The sequence below is a fragment of the Canis lupus genome, chromosome 8, assembly GCF_011100685.1.
Source record: "Canis lupus familiaris isolate Mischka breed German Shepherd chromosome 8, alternate assembly UU_Cfam_GSD_1.0, whole genome shotgun sequence".
NCBI lineage: Eukaryota > Metazoa > Chordata > Mammalia > Carnivora > Canidae > Canis > Canis lupus.
In genome coordinates this window covers 34,755,184-34,772,386 of record NC_049229.1, presented here as the reverse complement: position 1 = coordinate 34,772,386, position 17,203 = coordinate 34,755,184, and the positions used below count along the sequence as shown (strand labels likewise).

The window sequence follows — 17,203 nt, the reverse complement described above, 5'->3', positions numbered from 1 at the left end:
CCCTCACTCTTCTAGGATGCAAATCTGTGAAAGTTTTATGGAAGAATAGCAAAGCCAAGAAATGGCACCGAAATATTCACTAATGACTTGTCACAGCTCCAAAAACCAGAAAAGACCAAGGCTATGGGGCTTTGGCAAAGTTTTAGGAAGCTGCTCTTAGTTCTGATCCACTCTTCATAGGACACCTGTCAGAATACATAGTTCCTTCGCAAATTGCTGGCAAAGCCTGGCCTCTAACTTATGGGGTCTGAAAAAAACAGATCCCCATCAGTTCATATTATAATATGAAATATTTTGCCCATTGTGGTTATGGCCATGCATTAATATATCCAGGGTACGGTCTAGTTTCCTCTGTTGCCAAGAGCATGATGAATTTTTTTAAAGCGGGGAGGGACACCTGGCTGACTTAGTCAGTAGAACATGCAACTTTTTTTTAAGATTATCTATTCAAGAGAATGAGAAAGAAAGCGAGCGCAAATTGGGGGGGGGGGGGGCGGCAGAGAGAGAGAGAATCTGACACAGGGCTCAATGCAGTACGTTCTCAGGCCCTTGAGATCATGACTTGAGTCAAAATCAAGAGTCCCACACTTGACTAAGCCATTCAGGGTCCCCTGAACATGGGACTCTTAATCTCAGGGTCGTGAGTTCAAGTCCCTCCTTAAGAATGGAGCCTCCCTAAACACACACACACACACACACACACACACACACACACACAAAACCAACCAACAAACAAAAAACCACACACACACATTAATTCAAATTTTAAAAACATCTTTTTTTTCTAAAGTTGACTAAAATTTCAGGTAGAGTCTGTGGCTCCAAAAGAAGGCAAACCGTACAGCCTTGACCCAATTTGTACATCACCAACAAAGTGAGCTTAGCCAAAAAAGCAAGAATATAGGAACTCATTTAGAAAGCAAAAGAGGGCATCTTTATTGCCCAGACAATGCCCAAAGCTCGGATCTGGGCTATCTACTCTTGGAAGCCTGAATTCAGAAAGCCCATCAGATGGGCAATGTTTGCCGATCACACAGATTCTTTTTTTTTTCCCAGAAATGAAAAGTACAAAGACCAGTTTAATAGTTGACCCTAATTATGTACCTGGCAAAATACAAGGTACCTTCAATTCCAATTCCTGATGCAATTTATAGAACAGAAGGAACTCAGGTTATTACTAAAGGTGACTGACATACTTAGGGAGTGTTAACAAGATGAATAAAAGAAAAAGCTCCTGGAGTCAATGTGCGTTGGATAAATGAATATTGGCCAGATAATTCCTCACGGCCAATAAGCCTTTTGTTTTCATTTTCTTTTCCTAGCAATATTTTGTAAGGGCATAGTTGTCCTATTATTTCCCTAAATGACACAGTTTGACTCAATTGTCTTCATTAAATATTGTCAAAGTGGCACAATACCCAGTTTTAAGCCAAAAGGAAAAGATCTATTGTAAGTCAGGAAATTGTACCAATGACATTGAAAACTGAACCTGCTTTTCCTCGCTTTCCACATTTAATTCACAATAGTGGCTATAGTTTAGAAGAACTGAAATTGTATATTTGACACTAAATTTGCTTCACTGTAAAGATAAGTAAAGTCTCCCTTCTGAGGTAGGAAATAAAAAAGCTTATTTTAACATCTAAGGATTAGCCAATATTAGATTACATGTTTGACTACTACTCAAGTCTTCATTATTTCCCTTTCAAAAGAGCTTTCACGATTTATGTTAAAAGACAACAGGGAGGCGGGAAGCTCAGAAGTTATGGGACTCTTAACTCACCAGTCAGGCTTCTGAGGCTCTGTTCTGGGTGAGAAGGGTTTTTTTCAGATAAGAGATTCAACCTATTGAAAAGTTATCTCAATTAACAAATACAGTGAATGCTGGACAGGCTCCAAATGGATTTAGAGATGGTATATTAGAGCATTTTTCTTTTCGAATAATTTGCCTATCACAGACATAGTAAAGAAGAGTGAATTCAAAAGTTTTATCATCCAAAGACCCAAATGTTACATTTTTAATCTCATGCAACATTTGCTGCTCCAGGGAGTCAGACTTTAAGAAACCATTAACTGAAGGATTTTTACTCTCAACAGGCGCAGCTCTTATTGACACAGCACTGTTTCAGAATTAAGAGATACAAAGAAAGTTGTGATTCCCCCGAACTCGATGGAAAGAAAAAACTATAACACCTAGGCAAACCAGAGGCAAAGCAATAGTATGGGGTGTAAAGAACCAGGCTGCCTGGGTCCCTAATCTACTCTGCCAGTGTCCAGTTGTATGACCTAGGCAAGTTCCTTAACTTACTCATGCCTCAGTTTCTTCATTTGTAAAATGATGATGATAGTACGTATCTCACAGAGCTGCTGAGAGGAGTAAATGGTATTTAAGCCCATGTAAAGTATCAGGAAGGGCCTAGCACAAGGTAAGCACCTTATATACCTTAATTAACTATTAGCATCATGTTAGCTATGGTAAGTTCTATGGTCAGGTTAAGGGCTCTAAGAGAAAGGAGCAGAAGAGATCAGTAAAAGCTGAAGCAGGGAAGGCTTCCTGGAATCTGTGGCACTCAAAATGGATCTGAGGGCATGAGGAGAATTTAGACACTCAGAGGAGCACACATTCCAAATAAGAGTAGCCATTACTACAGAAAGTCACAAAAGGGGTAAACACCAGGAGTGCTCTGGGACACCTGGGTAGCTCAGAGGTTGAGCGTCTGCCTTTGGCTCAGGTGGTGATCCTGGGATCCAGTCCCACAATCAGGCTCCCCACAGGAAGCCTGCTTCTTCTCTCTCTGCCTATGTCTCTGCTTTTTCTCTGTGTCTCTCATGAATAAATAAAATCTTTAAAAACAAACAAACAAATAAGAGTGCTTTAAACATCAAGAAGGAAAATAAAGCTCACCAAAGCTGAGTATGGATTTGGTAACCTCAGATTAATTGCAGGAACAGGAGGATATAGGGAACGGGAGATGCAAGGAGAGGCCTCCATATACTTGATGCAGTCCTCCTGGATTAATTAGCATTTAACTAATTTTTGGCCTGTGTACTATGAATGCAAACTCACTTTGAAATACTCAGTTCTCTCCTCCTGGAACAGTGGAAAGGATGCCAGAAAATGAAAAGGTAAACTTTCTTTTTTCCTGCAAAAATAGCCTGCTAGAGTGGAATACAGGTAATCAAAATCAACTTGCATCTCATCTCCAACTGTCCCTCTTTTAGTGGGGGTACTAAGTGGTGGCTTGGAGGAACCAGAGGGGCAGGGAGACACTTCAGATCCATCCTTCAATTCTAATTTCTATCAGCTGCTCTCAGACACTATAGACACAATCTACAGAAACAGACAGTACACTTGCTAAGCGAGTGTAACCTCAAAAGAGGTATCCCCCACCCCAGCCTGCCCCACCAACCAGATGCTACCCCCAAGCCACATAGAGAAACTGCCCTTCTTATTGATTTCTTAAATAGTACCTGTGAAATCAGTTGCCTCTAAACTGAGCTCTGGGGAAACCACTAAGGACAGATTCTGTGAGTGTTTAGGATACATATTCACTTGGAAGATTTCCTCCTTTACCAAGTTAGAAATTGTAATGCCAAAATCACTGACAGCAGTCCACATCTCTTATTCAAAGAAGAAAAATCACAAAACAGAATAGAAGAATTTTCATTTTGACCATGCCCTCTAGAGTTTGAACAAGTTTGCTAACCTAAATTGGCAAAGTTGCTTTGTTTCCTTCAATAGAAGGATAGACGTAAAACTCAGAAACACCAGGAGCATGACATGAAGCCAGGGAGGCCCCACAGAAGTTACAAGTTCTGTGATTATTTCCTGAACCAAACACCTAAGGCTTACAGTGGTACCAAGCTTTGTTGGAAAAGCTTGTTTCCCCTGATCCAACAGCTGTAACTTTTTAAGTGATTTCACAGAAGACCTCAAGATTCTCAAGCCAAAGCCACTCTTTATAACATCCCCAAAATATTTACACAATTAAACACTTTCAATCTTAACCATGTTTTGTTTGTAAACACCTTATTTGTTCTGAAGACCACAGTACCAACACTAAAAGCAGCCTTTTAAACAAAGTAGCTCAAATAAAACCACACACAGACACACAGGCATTCTTAACACCCAGAGCCTATCCACAGAGCAAGAAAGCCAGGATTCAAATTCCTTGGCACCTACTCACTAAGCTCCTGTAAGCACCACCCAAGGACATGACCCACTGCACCCTCGCTACTATCACGCCTCCTCACTAATTTATACTTCTGAAAACCTACAAAATCTGACTGTTGGATGATAAACAAAATGTTAACAAATATTGGACAAATGTTCCCTACCCCATTCTTCTCTCACAGTAGCCAGCATGGGACAACTGATCCTGTTTATGGGGAAACTACCATCCACCCACCCCCACCCTCAGTCCCAGGAAAGAGCCATTGTCCAGCTCCTCTACCCAAATGGTGCCTCGGTTGCCAGAAGTGGCCTGGCAAAACCTATAATTATCTTTGCCTTGATGTCTGTCTGTCTGTCTGCCCCCCTCTCTCTCTATTTTGTTGTATACCTCCTGGGAAAGTTATCTGGGTCAAGGATAGTACAAGAGAAATCTAGAAATATAGAAATATCTGCTTTGGTGTAATAACTGTATTAAGAGCTATAACAAGAACTTTAAGGAAAAAAAAAAAAGTCTTGTGAGTGTATGTATTCCAAAAGCAAATAATTATAAAATACATCCATTTCAAACACATGGGAGGCCTTTTATACTTCAAGTTATGCACTACATGGAAGTTTTCATTTATGCTGAGATGAAGCTACTTCACAGAAAGCTACAGGAATATTACAATTGATGCGAGAACTATCAATGGAAAGGATGAAATCTTGAATCTCCAAACATGTTTCTACTACTAACTCAACAAATACTTATTAAATACCTACCAATGGTCAAACACTAACTGCTAGAGAGATAGAGAAGGACAAGACAAGGACTCTGCCCTCAAAGACCTTAGGGGAGTGGGAAAAAAAGCCACACATTAGAACTGCTGTCAGAATTATAGGGACACAGGAAATAAAACAAGTAACAATGATAAGTTCTAGGACAAAACTAAAAACTGGGTGACAATTTCTGACTCTGTTTCCTCCTGAAGATGTAACCACCTACTCAAAACAAGATGATGAATGTCAACCACCTGGCACTCAGCATCCCCAAGCATTTACCTGCACATAAATGCACATGCATACACACACTCACAGATAAAGCCTTTTCCCCCTTTATCTGCAATATCTGTGATAATCCACCTTGGTATGTAATAAAAGCAGAAAGGAAGCAAAACATTTGTGTAATTCCATTACACTTAGTGCAATTAAATTACAAATAATCACATCCAACAAGAATCTGTAAAAAGGCAAAACCTAAGCAATTAATTCTAAGCTAAAAGGATAACTAGAAGTCCAGATACAGGGATAATACTAGTAATATTAGAAATATTATTACAAATAGTAACATGACTGCCTTCCCCCGTTTGAAGGACTGCCATGAAGAGCCCGGTTCCTTTGCCAGTCAAGTCATACAAGTAAGGCTCAGAGATATTAACTCAAAACCACAGTGTCAGAAGCTGAATTTAACAACTCTTCAGATTATTTTGAGAAAAGACAAAAACCAGGTCCCTTTGTAGAGTCGCCAAGATTTTATACCTAGGATCAACTTTGGGAAACCCTATCTATCCCTCCCCCACATTACTACTGCCCAAGGTCCCCTGAGGTACAGGGTTAACCCCAGGGTGGGGCAGCCAGCAATGACACAGGCAGAGCAAGATTCAGGCCTCCTAGATCTCTGCCCAGTCTGCCTCATTTTCAAGGACCTGCATCCTTTAGGCAGGCGGCAGGCTTTTAGATTTTATGAGAACCACAAGGGATGATACTGACTTCCAGAATTCAATTTCAGTCATTAGTTGTCCCTATAAATTTCCAGAGAACTGCACCCAGAGCAAATTGAGGCCCATCACTGGTGGCCTGACTCTCTACTTGCAAAACAGAGGACACGCCCTCCTTGAGAAAGCTGCCTCTAACCCAGTCAGGTACAGTATTAGGAAAAGTATGCATCTAGCCTGTAAGGCAAAAGAGATCATTCCACTGTAGTTTTCAGAGCTTGCCTCAAGAAACAGGCTCCGAACTCTGACTTCTACAGAGAGGGGAGAGTCCAGGTACGGGCACACAGAGTGGGGTAAGGGGTTTTGAACCGCGTCCAAGCTACTTGGAAGAGAACGGCGAGAGGCCCGGACTGTGAAATGCGTGAAGAAGCGAGAGCAGCTGGGCCCGGAACGAGCATTTGAACACACCCACTGGCCACGCCCTCCCAGCTGCCCGCAGAGCCACATCGAATTGAAACAGCAGTGGGAGCAGTTAAGATTCCGACGGCAGGAGTCGCCATGGCAACGGGATTCATCTTGCAGACAAACTCCGCTTCAATTCACTCGGTCCTTCTCCAGTCTCAGGCAACTACCAACTCAAGGAGAGCAAAAACGGTCACGGGTAGCATTTGCTCTTGACGCTCGCTCTCTGGCGGGTGGAGATCGGACGGGGGACCGAGGCGGAGGAAACAAAGCGTAGGTATCTATTCCTGGGCCCACTAAAATATTTTAGAAGGGGGCCGGGGGCGGGGGAGCAGAACACCCCAACGCCAGGCTGAGAACAACTTAAGAGCCATTCGCAGGGTTTGATGAATGAATATGATGAAAAGAATGAGGGTGCTAGGGAAAGGAAATCCAGAGGACTCTATTTATGTAGAGTTCGGGCCTCGCGCGCGTCTCAAGTAGGAGGGCAAGCCCACTCCAAGCAGTTGGATTTTCGACACCAGCTGGTTCCTATTGCCCAGCCCTCCTGCCCCACAGCGAGCCTCATCATTGGATTATTCGACGCCCCGCACCGCCTCACCACCTCCCAGCCCAGGGTTTGGGGCAGATGCTCCCCCCTCGCTCAGGTGCTCTTTGTGGCGGGCGCGATCGGAGCCGGGGGAGCCGAGATGCGCCCTTCCCGGCGGGGAGAGGCGGGAGCGCCCGGCGACGCCACGAACCCGATCCGCAGGCGGCGCAGCCTCCGCTCCCCGCCGTCCGCCAACACCCCCCTGCTCCTTCCGCAGCGCGAGGAGTTTCCCTCCTCTCCAGGGAGACCTTTGGCTTCCAACTTTTTGGGAATTAGTCACCCCGTCCCTTTCGAATAAACCTTGGAGTGAGGGCTGCGGCGATGTGTGGGGTTCTGCTCGGACGCGGGCCGGCGGGTAAACGAGTCCCTCCTTCCCCGTCGCCACCTCCGAGTCCACCGCGCCTGCCTCGGAGCCTCCCGGGCGCGCAGCTCCCGACCGCGGCGGGGCCCGCAGCCCCCGGCCGAGGCCGCGCCCCCCCGGCGCCCCAACGCCGCGGCAGGGCGGCGAGTGGTACCCTGCCTGCCCTCTCGGCATCCCAGCGACTCCGAAAGAAAGGAGGGAGGGACCCCTGTCTCCGGGGGCGCCTTCCTCGGGGCTCGCCCAGCTTTTCGCCGCGCTTGCAGCCATTTTCCCAAACCCAGCTTGGCAGCTGGGAGCTGTCTAGGTCCCGTTCCCACCCAGACCCAACCTGAAGGACGGGTTTAATATTTACCTACTGGCCCTGGGGCTCCGGAGAGGCAGCGGGAGGGCGCGCCGCGAACCCAGCGCTCGGCCGGAGGAAGCGCGCCCACCCCCGCGCCACCGCGCGGTGCTACTTAATGAATGAGTGCGGCGGGCGAGGCGGCACGTCCCCCTTACCTGAGCAGCCCCTGCATGCTGGAAAGGCGGCTCTGCGCTCCGGGTACAATGGGATCCGGTTAAACAGTTTCCTTCACAGCCGCCCGTAGGTTACCAACTCGCAGGTGACATCACCCTCTCCTCGCCTGATAGGATACAATGTGGCGCCCACTGCGCATGGACTCCCCAGCTGGGCCCGCACACCCCTGGGAGTTGTAGTCTCGCTCTCGCAAGCACAGCCTGGGCGGCCACGCTAAGTGGGGCTCGCAGAACTACACTTCCCGACGTATCCCTCGGCCGCTCCGTCCCCACCCCTTGGTCCCGCCCCCACCGGGACCCGCCCCCCCTCCCCGCCCTCCAGCCGTGCGGCGTTAGCGGTGGTCGTTCGCGAAGCCGACCTGCGGACAGCGCCTGCGAGGGCGGGGAGGGGGAGGGCACCCAGCGGTCGTGCCCTTTGACTTGACCTCCACTCCGCCCGCCGCCGGCTCGGAGGGCCACCAGGGGTCCGGCGCTGGTGCGCACGGGCCGGGCGGCTCTGACCGACCCGGCTCTTGGCCCCTGCTGGAAAGAGAAGATGAAGCCTTTCACTGCCTTCCCTGCGCGTAGAAACTAATTAATAGGACGCACTGGTTTCTGGGTTAAAAGCGGTCCTGGAATTCCCCCGCGTCCCGGACGATGAGGCGGTGCCGGCCCCGAAGACAATCGGGAAATCGCCGTGTGCCCCACTTAAGTACAATTCACCTTTCCGTCCTCTCTCCTTCCCCCATTTAACGGAGTCGGGGCGACCAGCCAGAACGCGGGGACCAGCTTAGTTGGCTGAGCTGACGGGATAACGGAGGCTGTCACTGAGAAAAATGCGCTGTAATCGACAGTCGCTGCAACCCTCGGTCAGGGAGCCTGCTGCGGCGGCAGAGATAGTACTATCAGCAGCCATGCTTTTGTTCTTGCCTGCAGCTGACTTCCCGCTCCGCTCCGACGGCGCTCCGCTCCCGGGAGGACGCAGGACGACGTCCTTGTTAAAGTTTGAATGGACAACACATATGTGCACATGGGCTTTTAGATCCGCAGCACTCTCCCCTCGTTTCCCATACCTTTCTCTGAAATATTTTTTAAATGACCTAAGCCAGACAACATCGTGCTGTTCATGAATGCCAAGATCTTAACACAGGCAAAGGTTTAGTTAAAGGTAAGCCAAAGGTGTTGTAGCAGAGTTCTGACCCTTCAGGAAGATCTTATTTCGCTTTCAATATGCGAAATTTTTCCGTGACCTTTTTCATTATTCAATGAATATCAAGTATTATCAAAAATTAACACCGAGAGCAAATCTCCAGGTGTCTTTTTAAGTGAATAGAAGAAATCAATTCATCCAGTTAATCCAGTTGTAAAGGTAAATTATGATGGCACTTGATGTGTCTCAATCACAAATAAGGATCAGCTCAAATCCTTATTTCCACTAGCAAAATCTCTAGAAGACTGTAAATCTTGTGGGGAAAAAAAAAAAATTCACGATAAGGATTTCAAACAACTCCACCTAATTATTGGTGGAAAGCTCATCACTCTTATTTTCTCATTTCATTATGCAACACTAACTTGGGTTCAAGAGGAAAATATTCATGGAAGTGGTTGAGGATCTCAGGGGAGAGAGAGAGATGCTTTGTTTTGCTGAGAGAGGAGTTTTAGTGCTGAATTCTGATTTTCTCTTAAGCAGCCTATTTCTTACAGACCAGACACATTTTTCTCCACTGAAGGAAGATAACTTTGAATGTTCTGAGCTATTCTATCCATTTCAAATATTGTGTTAGATGGAACCCAGACAATGCAAATGTTCCCTTGGCCATCAGATCAAGAATATAATCAGTGATATTCTAGTTAATGGGTAGGCTCAATGTGTTACAGCTCATTGTGGAAAAATATTCAGAAAGAAACTTGACCTGAAATGATTCTAAAGGCTCTCCAGTTTTATAACTGTGTAAAGCTTTTAGATGGAAACATAATCAGTGAGCCTGAAATTTATCGAGTCAATAAATTGGATGTGGAGACTCTCTGTAAGGCAGGGCTTATCCTTATAGATAAAAGTATATTATTGAGGTATACTCTGAGGAGTAACTTTATAGGACAAATCACTTTACACCAATTTCTCTTGGGTCTTCAGCAATGAAGGAGAAGATGGAGCCTGCCTGCAGAAAAAAAAAATTCCATTTTCTATAGCAATTAATATAGGGATGTGCCATGTTACACAGCTCCTTTCTAAGTATAAAGGACGTCATATACAGTAGACTCTAAGCACAGAAATGTGTGAATGCACACGTGTGAGCTGTCCTTCCTATTCAATAGAAATAAATATAGGTAACAAATACAGAAAGTAAGGTATTATATTTGGAAGCATTTTTCTGTAAGTGGTGACGGATTTGAACTGATCCCTGCATGCTGTTTCATTGGTAACCAGGGGAAACAAAGATGGCTCTTCAGCGTCAGAAATGCAGTCTGTGGATGTGGGACCAGAGGAGGATTAACAACTTCTATCTAGACAGAAGGGAACTACTGTCTCTCTCTACCTCTCTATGAGATGCTTGCACATACATTCACATACTCTCATTGTATGTGTTTGTATTTAATTCTCAGTGACTAAGTAGTCTCCTGAGACATCAAACACACCCACTCTGTCTAGCTTGATTTATATGCTCAAAGGGTTTCTTTGCTTTTTTTTTTCTTTTCTTTTTAAATGATTGCTGTTGTTCTAGAATGATCTTCTGAAAGACCCTGTCTTGCCCCCATGATCATTGCCTATTAATTAGGAAGCTGTGGGACTATGGAGAATAGATTTAATTGACCATCTACAGGTGGAGGAGGGGGGAAGGTAGTGCCTTGGGGTATTTTGCTGATCTTTCAAAATAACCTCTCTCAGTTCTGGTTACAAGGTTTTACTCTACACTTTGGGTTTTAGATAAGGGAGGAAATGGGAGATATAAACAGAGAAAGAATTTTAAGTTTGTAGCTTTGCATGTGTTTTCACACAATAGCTTGGTGTTTGTAACAATTGAAGTTATGTGCTGAGCCCAGGTTTGGGATCGTGCCATTTTACCACTTTTGAGCGACATGACTTTGCTTATTCTGTGTTGCTTACTCTCCTCTGCGCCTCGATTTCCTTATTCTTAAAATGGAGTTAACAGTAAAACCTACTTCACAAGATTTTTGAGCACTAAATTAGATGAGACAAATAAAAACACTTCTGACATTGAAAATTCAGATACTAGTTCTTGTTATCATTTGCAATTTTCCCCTGAAGATTATCTCAAATCACCACCTTAATTATGAAATGATAAAGAGCTACTTAAATTTTTAAAAATGTGTTAACAAGAAACTATTAGAAACTATATAGCGAGCACATATTATATCACTAATTTGTAAGTAAACAAAGTGTACTTTGAAGAACAAAACATGAGAAATCCACATTGAACAGTGCTAGTCCTTGGCTTGTTTTCAGATCCATGCCTTGTCCTTCCTCACTACCCCAAGCTGTCCTCACTATCACAGATCATCTTCCCCAGGCTCCTGAGCAGAGAGAGGCACTGCTGAGAGGTTAGAAGCAATAGAAAGCATGAGACCAGGGTACTTCTCCACTTCCACTTCCACAGAGTAACATTGGATGATGTTTCTGGCAAGGGCAGCAGCATTTCCCATGTTTCCCATGTTTCCCATCAAGGTTGGACCTTCTTCCACTTCACCCCAGCCTCTATTAATGCCACTTTCTCCCCTTGTCCTTCCAGCGTAGGGGTAGAGGTAGCTTCCTGCTCTTGCTAATCTCTTATTGCACATTTGGCTTCTCAGACTTTCTAACACCCCATGACCAATTTCCTGTACTGTATTATATCTATTTTAAATACTTCGAATGGTTTTTGTTTTTCTGGTGGGACCCGTAACTGATGTTAACTTGTGTCTTAGTTCTAGTTCTTTTAGGAGCAGGCAACAGAAACTTTTCTGTGGCCAATTTATGGAAAATAAAGTAATAGGATTAAGTGACAGGATTAAGTAACCAAGGTTCCACCTACAAGCAGGAACTGACCAGCTCAGAGAACTGAAACAGTGGTAGTTTTTGGAACTTCTCTTCAGAGGGCTGCTTTAACAGCCCTCAGTCTCCACATCTCTTTGTTCCGAGTCACAAATTCCTGAGACAAGCTGATAGCCCTATCTCAGGGTGACTATCCCTGAGTTAATTATCTACAGCAGTGGTTCCCAAAGTGTGGGGCCCCAGATCCAAAACATCAGTATCACCTGAGAACTTGTTACAAATGCAAATGCCGGGGCCCTATCCACAGATCCACTGGCAAAGAAACTGTAGAGATGGATCCCACAAACTGTGTTGTTAGAAGTCCTCCAGCTGATTCAGACCTGCATGAAGGTTTTGGAACCACTCCTCCAGAGAGAAGATGATCTTGTCATCTTAGATATGGTCACTCAGGACCTATTCCTGTGTGTCTGGGAGTCTTCCCAGAGAGGGAAAGGTGTTATGAATTTTGCAGCCACCTCAAGAGGTACTAGTAAAGCTGGCAAGTCTGGTCAAGGTCTTAGTGGTAAAATTTGGTTCTTCCTGAGGGAGAAGACTTTGTAGTATTCTGAGCTAACTAGTCAATTTAGTCACAGCAAAGTCACTTGGAAAAGATTCATTTCATTGTGTTTACTTAAGAACACAGAAAAGCTGAAAAACCAGCATTGGGGCAGTACAAGGGAGATGCAATCTTACAGAAATCTAAGAACAGGAACAACAATAAAATCAGACCACTGTAAGAGGGGACATGAAAACAGCTCCAGCCACTCAAAACTCTTCAGATCAGTCTCATCTCAACAGCTCCTGGGAATTTAGAAACAGCTCTCCTTTGAGAGGCACCTGATTGACTCAGTTACTAGAGCAGGTGACTCTTGATCTCAGTGTCATGAGTTCTAGCCCCACGTTGGGTAAAGAGATTACTTTAAAAAAATTAAAACTTTAATAAAAAAAAAAAGAAGAAACTCTCCTTTGACTATCTTAGCTAGGATCCCTACACTAGCTTATTCATAACTGGCTTATGCTTGGCCCATCTATGAGATCTGTATTATTCAATTATGTAGCCTCTGGCCCCATGTATCTATTTAAACTTGAATTAATTAAAATTAACTAAAATGTAACTATCACTTCCCAGTCACAACTGCCACCTTTCAAACAATGAGGCTACCTGAGGCTAGTGAGGATCTCAGATACAGAGCATTCCTGTCATTTGAGAAAGTTCTGTTGGCCGGTGATGCTCTGTCACCTAATGAATTTTCAGATCCTGTCATGCCAAAACCCATCTTTTTTTTTTTCCACATCTTTTTCAGGTCATATTCCAGAGAAAGAGAGAATGAAAGAGGAAAAAAGAGAGAAAAAAATCTGATTGTTCCACTTCACCATTTTATGCCAGATCGTGCCATAAATCATTGACTAGCATGGAAAAGGCAGATAACCCAACAACAACAAAAAATGGCCAAAAGTCTTAAATAGGCACTACGCATACACGCACACAAATCCCATATCCAAATGGTCAATGAGCATGTGTGCATGTGTCAAATTGAGCACGTGAAAAGATGCTCAAACCAATTAGTCATCAGGGAAATGCAAATAAAGACCACAGTGGGATACTACTACACACCTATCAGACTGGTTAAAATTAAAAGGACTAACTATATTAATGATTGACAACTAAATCATACACTGCCAATGAGAGTATCAATTTGAATAACTGCTTTAAAAAACCCTTTATTAGTATCTGCTGAATGTGAACATACACAATTCACTCCAGAAATATATCCAAAAGAACTGTGTATATGTTTTCACCAAAAGACACATATTTAAATGTTAGTGGCCATACTGTTCTCATAGCCCAGGGTGGCCAGGCCATATTTGGGATCTACTAAAAATATTGTTGGTTTGTCTAAAATTCCAATTTTAACTGGGAATTCTATATTTTTACTTGCTGAATATGGTAACGCCCTAAATTTATAGCCCCAAACTAGAAACAACACAGTTGTTTATGCAAAGTAGAATGAATATGTAGATTGTGGCATAGGCATATAATTCATACTATATAGCAGAAGTTGGAAAACTTTTTCTGTAATGGACTAGATAGTAAGGTCTTATGGGCCATGTGATCTCTGTTTTAACTACTCAACTCTGCCATTGTAGTATGAAAGCAGCCAAGATGTAAAGAAATGGGCATGCCTGTGTTCTAATAAAACTTTATTTACAAAATCATCAGCTGGCCCATGAGCCCTAATTTGACAATTCCTGCTATCCAGCAATGAGAATGAATAAATGATGTCTACTTGTAAAAATATGGATGAATCTCCACAAAAATAACAGTAAGTAAAAGAGTATATGTATTTACATAAAACTAAAAAATAGGGAAAACTAATAATGGTATTAGAAGATAGAAGAGCAGTTACCTTTAGGGGATAGTTACAGGAGGGAGCATGAAGGAAATCTCTAGGTTACTAATATTGCTCAAATTTTTTATCTGGGAGCTTGGTTACATGGATATTTGACTTTGAAAATTCATCATGCTATATATACATTTATGATTTGTATGCTTTTATGTATGTGCATTATGTGAAAACAAAAGTTACATAAATTCAAAAGTAGGCCAAATTATCTCAAGATCATTCCTATAAGAATTATTTTATGAATTCTTATACCCAAGGGTTTTTTTCTAATTATAACAGGATTTCATGTTTTTTTTGTAGAGAATTTAGAAAATACTGCTACTTAAGACAATAAAATCGCCCATGAGTCTACAAAGCAAAGAAAAGTAGTAACATTTCTTCCCCTGCCCTCCCCTTTCAAACATGGGATCATTTTATTTTATAGTTGGCTTATTTTATTTGAAATATATTTTGGGAATTTTCTATGTCAGTACATATTTTTTAATCTGCATTTTAATGGCTACACGGTATTTTATTATGTCAAGATAACTCTTTTATTTAATGAATCGTCTATTGTGCAATCAGTCCCTTTCCATTTTTTGGCATTTTTTTCAATTTTTTTTGTATTAATAATAACTCTGATATACCTCCTACTTCAATTTTTGTGTCCACCCATGAATATGTCTTTGGAACTAGATAGTACAGGAGGACATAAAGGCTTTTCATGCTTTTGATCTATATTGCCAAATTTCCCAGATACTTGTTTTTATTTGTAGGTGTTACAGGTTGATGTTTCCTATTAGCCCACATACGTCTGGTATTTGCTGAGAAGACTGAATCATGTCCTGAAAGGAACTTAAATTGGTAGAGATGAATTCTAATAATGCCAGTGGGGTAGTTGAAGGTACTGTCAGATAGGAATAAATGTCTGAGGAAAGAGTAAGCACCTTCTATTGTCCATAGTCATCTGGCCCTCTAAGATATCCTAGGTATATTCACCTGCTAGTGATGCATAACAAAGTACCATGGACTGGGTGGCTTCAATAACAGTTCTGGAGGCTAGAAGTCCAAAATCAAGGTGTGGTCAGGGTTGGTTCCTTCTAAGGGCTATGAGGGAAGATCTATTCCAGACCTCTCTCCTTGGCTTGCAGTTGGTCATTCGTACCATACCCTATGTCTCTTCACTTAGTCTTTCCTTCATGTATGTCTGTCTCTGTGTCCAAATTTCCCTTTTTTATAAAAACACCAGTCATACTGGATCAGGGCCCACCTTAATGACCTCTCTTTAGCTTGATTATCTCTGTAAAGACCCTATTTCCCAATAAGGTCACACCCTACAGTACTGGGGGTTAGAATTTCAGCATAAGACTTTGGGAGTGTGGTGGGGGTTGGGGAGTGGGGCAAAATTCAACCCAGAACACAGGGGAACCCAAACAAGAGAAAGTTGGCTTTGTTGATCTCAGCACCAGGGTTACACACTAGCATGTTATAGTCACATAAATTTAAAGCAGTTGAACATTTGATTAGGAAATGAAGATAGGACCAAAAAAACTGAAGATTGCAACCTGAAATTTATCAGGAATAACAAACAGAAAATGCCAAGTACTTCCAGTATCATGTGGTAGTTTTAATGCTGACCGGTTCTGGTTTTGAAGGCTGAAGTCTTGCCTCCAGGTACACAGTCCTGTCACTCTGGATCAGGAATTCTCATGTGAAGACTCTACTGACCTTCTATTGGTAGAAATTCCCTGGCCATGCATTTTAGATAAACCATCCCAAGTTAGCTCTCAAAATATCCCCTACAGAGTGTGTCACATAATTTTCATTTTCTTTTTCTCTTTAAACATCAAATCTCTGCATGGGCTCTTTAACCCAAAAATGGTCAGTCTACATGTGGCAAAACCTTATCTACATGTAAGAGATGGGCTGGGTGTTCTGTGGAGGGAGAAAATTCTATTTACTTTTTCTGTAACTTTCCTTGTTGGGAATTATCCTGGCAGATATAATCTCCTTTGTAGCTGAAATATGACAGCATGCAGGATTTATGTAAGAGCCTTGTTTCACAGCAGGTTATGCTAGCACTTAGACACTGGATTTGGAGATTAGGGGAGACTTTAGTCCTGTATTACATGAGAACCTTGTGATGTGGAATTTCTCATGGAAAGCCACACTTCAATACAATATGTCATGGCATATTATCTTTGTGAGAGTGTTTTCTCTTCACCAAACTGTGATTGTAACCTTTTCTCTTGGGTTGTCTATGCCCTCTCCCTGTGTCTCAAGCTCTTAAAATAATATTTTGGGTTGTCAGAAGACTAACCACCCAGCTAAAGTAGAAAAGGAGATATTGAAGGGAGATATTGAAATGCTTTATTCTGGCTTTGCATTCCTGCAAGTGGCAGGTTTTCTTCTCTGGGATTTATGTTATTGTTTTAGGAAATTATGCTCATTTAAATCTAAATGTAGTTAAAGCAAGTAAAATATAACCCCATTACTTTTCACTCACGTGTAACAGTGATTCTGAATAACAGGGTCATCCCCCTCTTGACTTAAGTATGAAAGTGAACTATGCTGGAAGCTATACCACCTCTGGCTACAAGCCCACTAGAATTTGCAAGTTGAGTAGCTTTGAGTAAGGTCAACATCAGGATGGGAGCCTCCAAAGAAAACCCAGATGTCTCAGAAGAAAACATGATTTTAAATATGTTTGATTGTATCCCTAAAACTCTAGTGGCAGATCCCTACAGCCATCACCTTAGGAAGTTTTTTCATGATACATATTCCTACTTAAAATGTATAGGTGAACAGTCTCCTGCTCAATGTATGTCTACATCAGTGGTACACTAAAGCCCCGTGGCACTGCCTCACAAAAACCCATTGTTAGATTTCAGGGATTTTGTGAGCCAGTTGGTTTTGTTTTGTTTTATTTTGTTTTCTTAAGAGAGAGAGAGAGCACACAATGGGGTAGGGGGAAAGAGAGAATCTCAAGCAGAATCTGAGTATAGAGTCCAAACCTGGGA

The 17,203-nt window shown here is 42.9% G+C and overlaps 2 protein-coding genes and 1 long non-coding RNA gene across 5 annotated transcripts in view; 2 read left to right on the top strand and 1 right to left on the bottom strand.

Moving 5' to 3' along the window:
• The window catches only part of DAAM1 (dishevelled associated activator of morphogenesis 1), a 166,616-nt gene extending 158,674 nt beyond the window's left edge, over positions 1-7,942 (bottom strand). The window contains exon 1 of one of the 3 annotated variants that reach the window (XM_038544843.1): positions 7,773-7,942. The gene's annotated coding sequence lies outside the window, so the exon portion shown is untranslated. Of the gene's footprint in view, positions 1-7,626; positions 7,734-7,772 lie in introns of those variants that run through there. The other 2 variants (XM_038544847.1, XM_038544845.1) reach the window with 2 other exon arrangements.
• On the top strand, positions 5,497-7,283 carry LOC119876524. Its single transcript, XM_038545970.1, has 3 exons — positions 5,497-5,565; positions 6,242-6,597; positions 6,779-7,283. The coding sequence occupies exons 1-3, from the start codon at positions 5,497-5,499 to the stop codon at positions 7,209-7,211; spliced, it is 858 nt and encodes a 285-aa protein (XP_038401898.1). The 3' UTR covers positions 7,212-7,283.
• Positions 7,943-8,107: 165 nt separating the features above from the next.
• LOC119876494 lies at positions 8,108-14,016 on the top strand. The gene is made up of 2 exons (XR_005363339.1): positions 8,108-8,937; positions 13,104-14,016. It is a non-coding gene; the product is annotated as an uncharacterized LOC119876494 (long non-coding RNA).
• Positions 14,017-17,203: the final 3,187 nt, after the last annotated feature.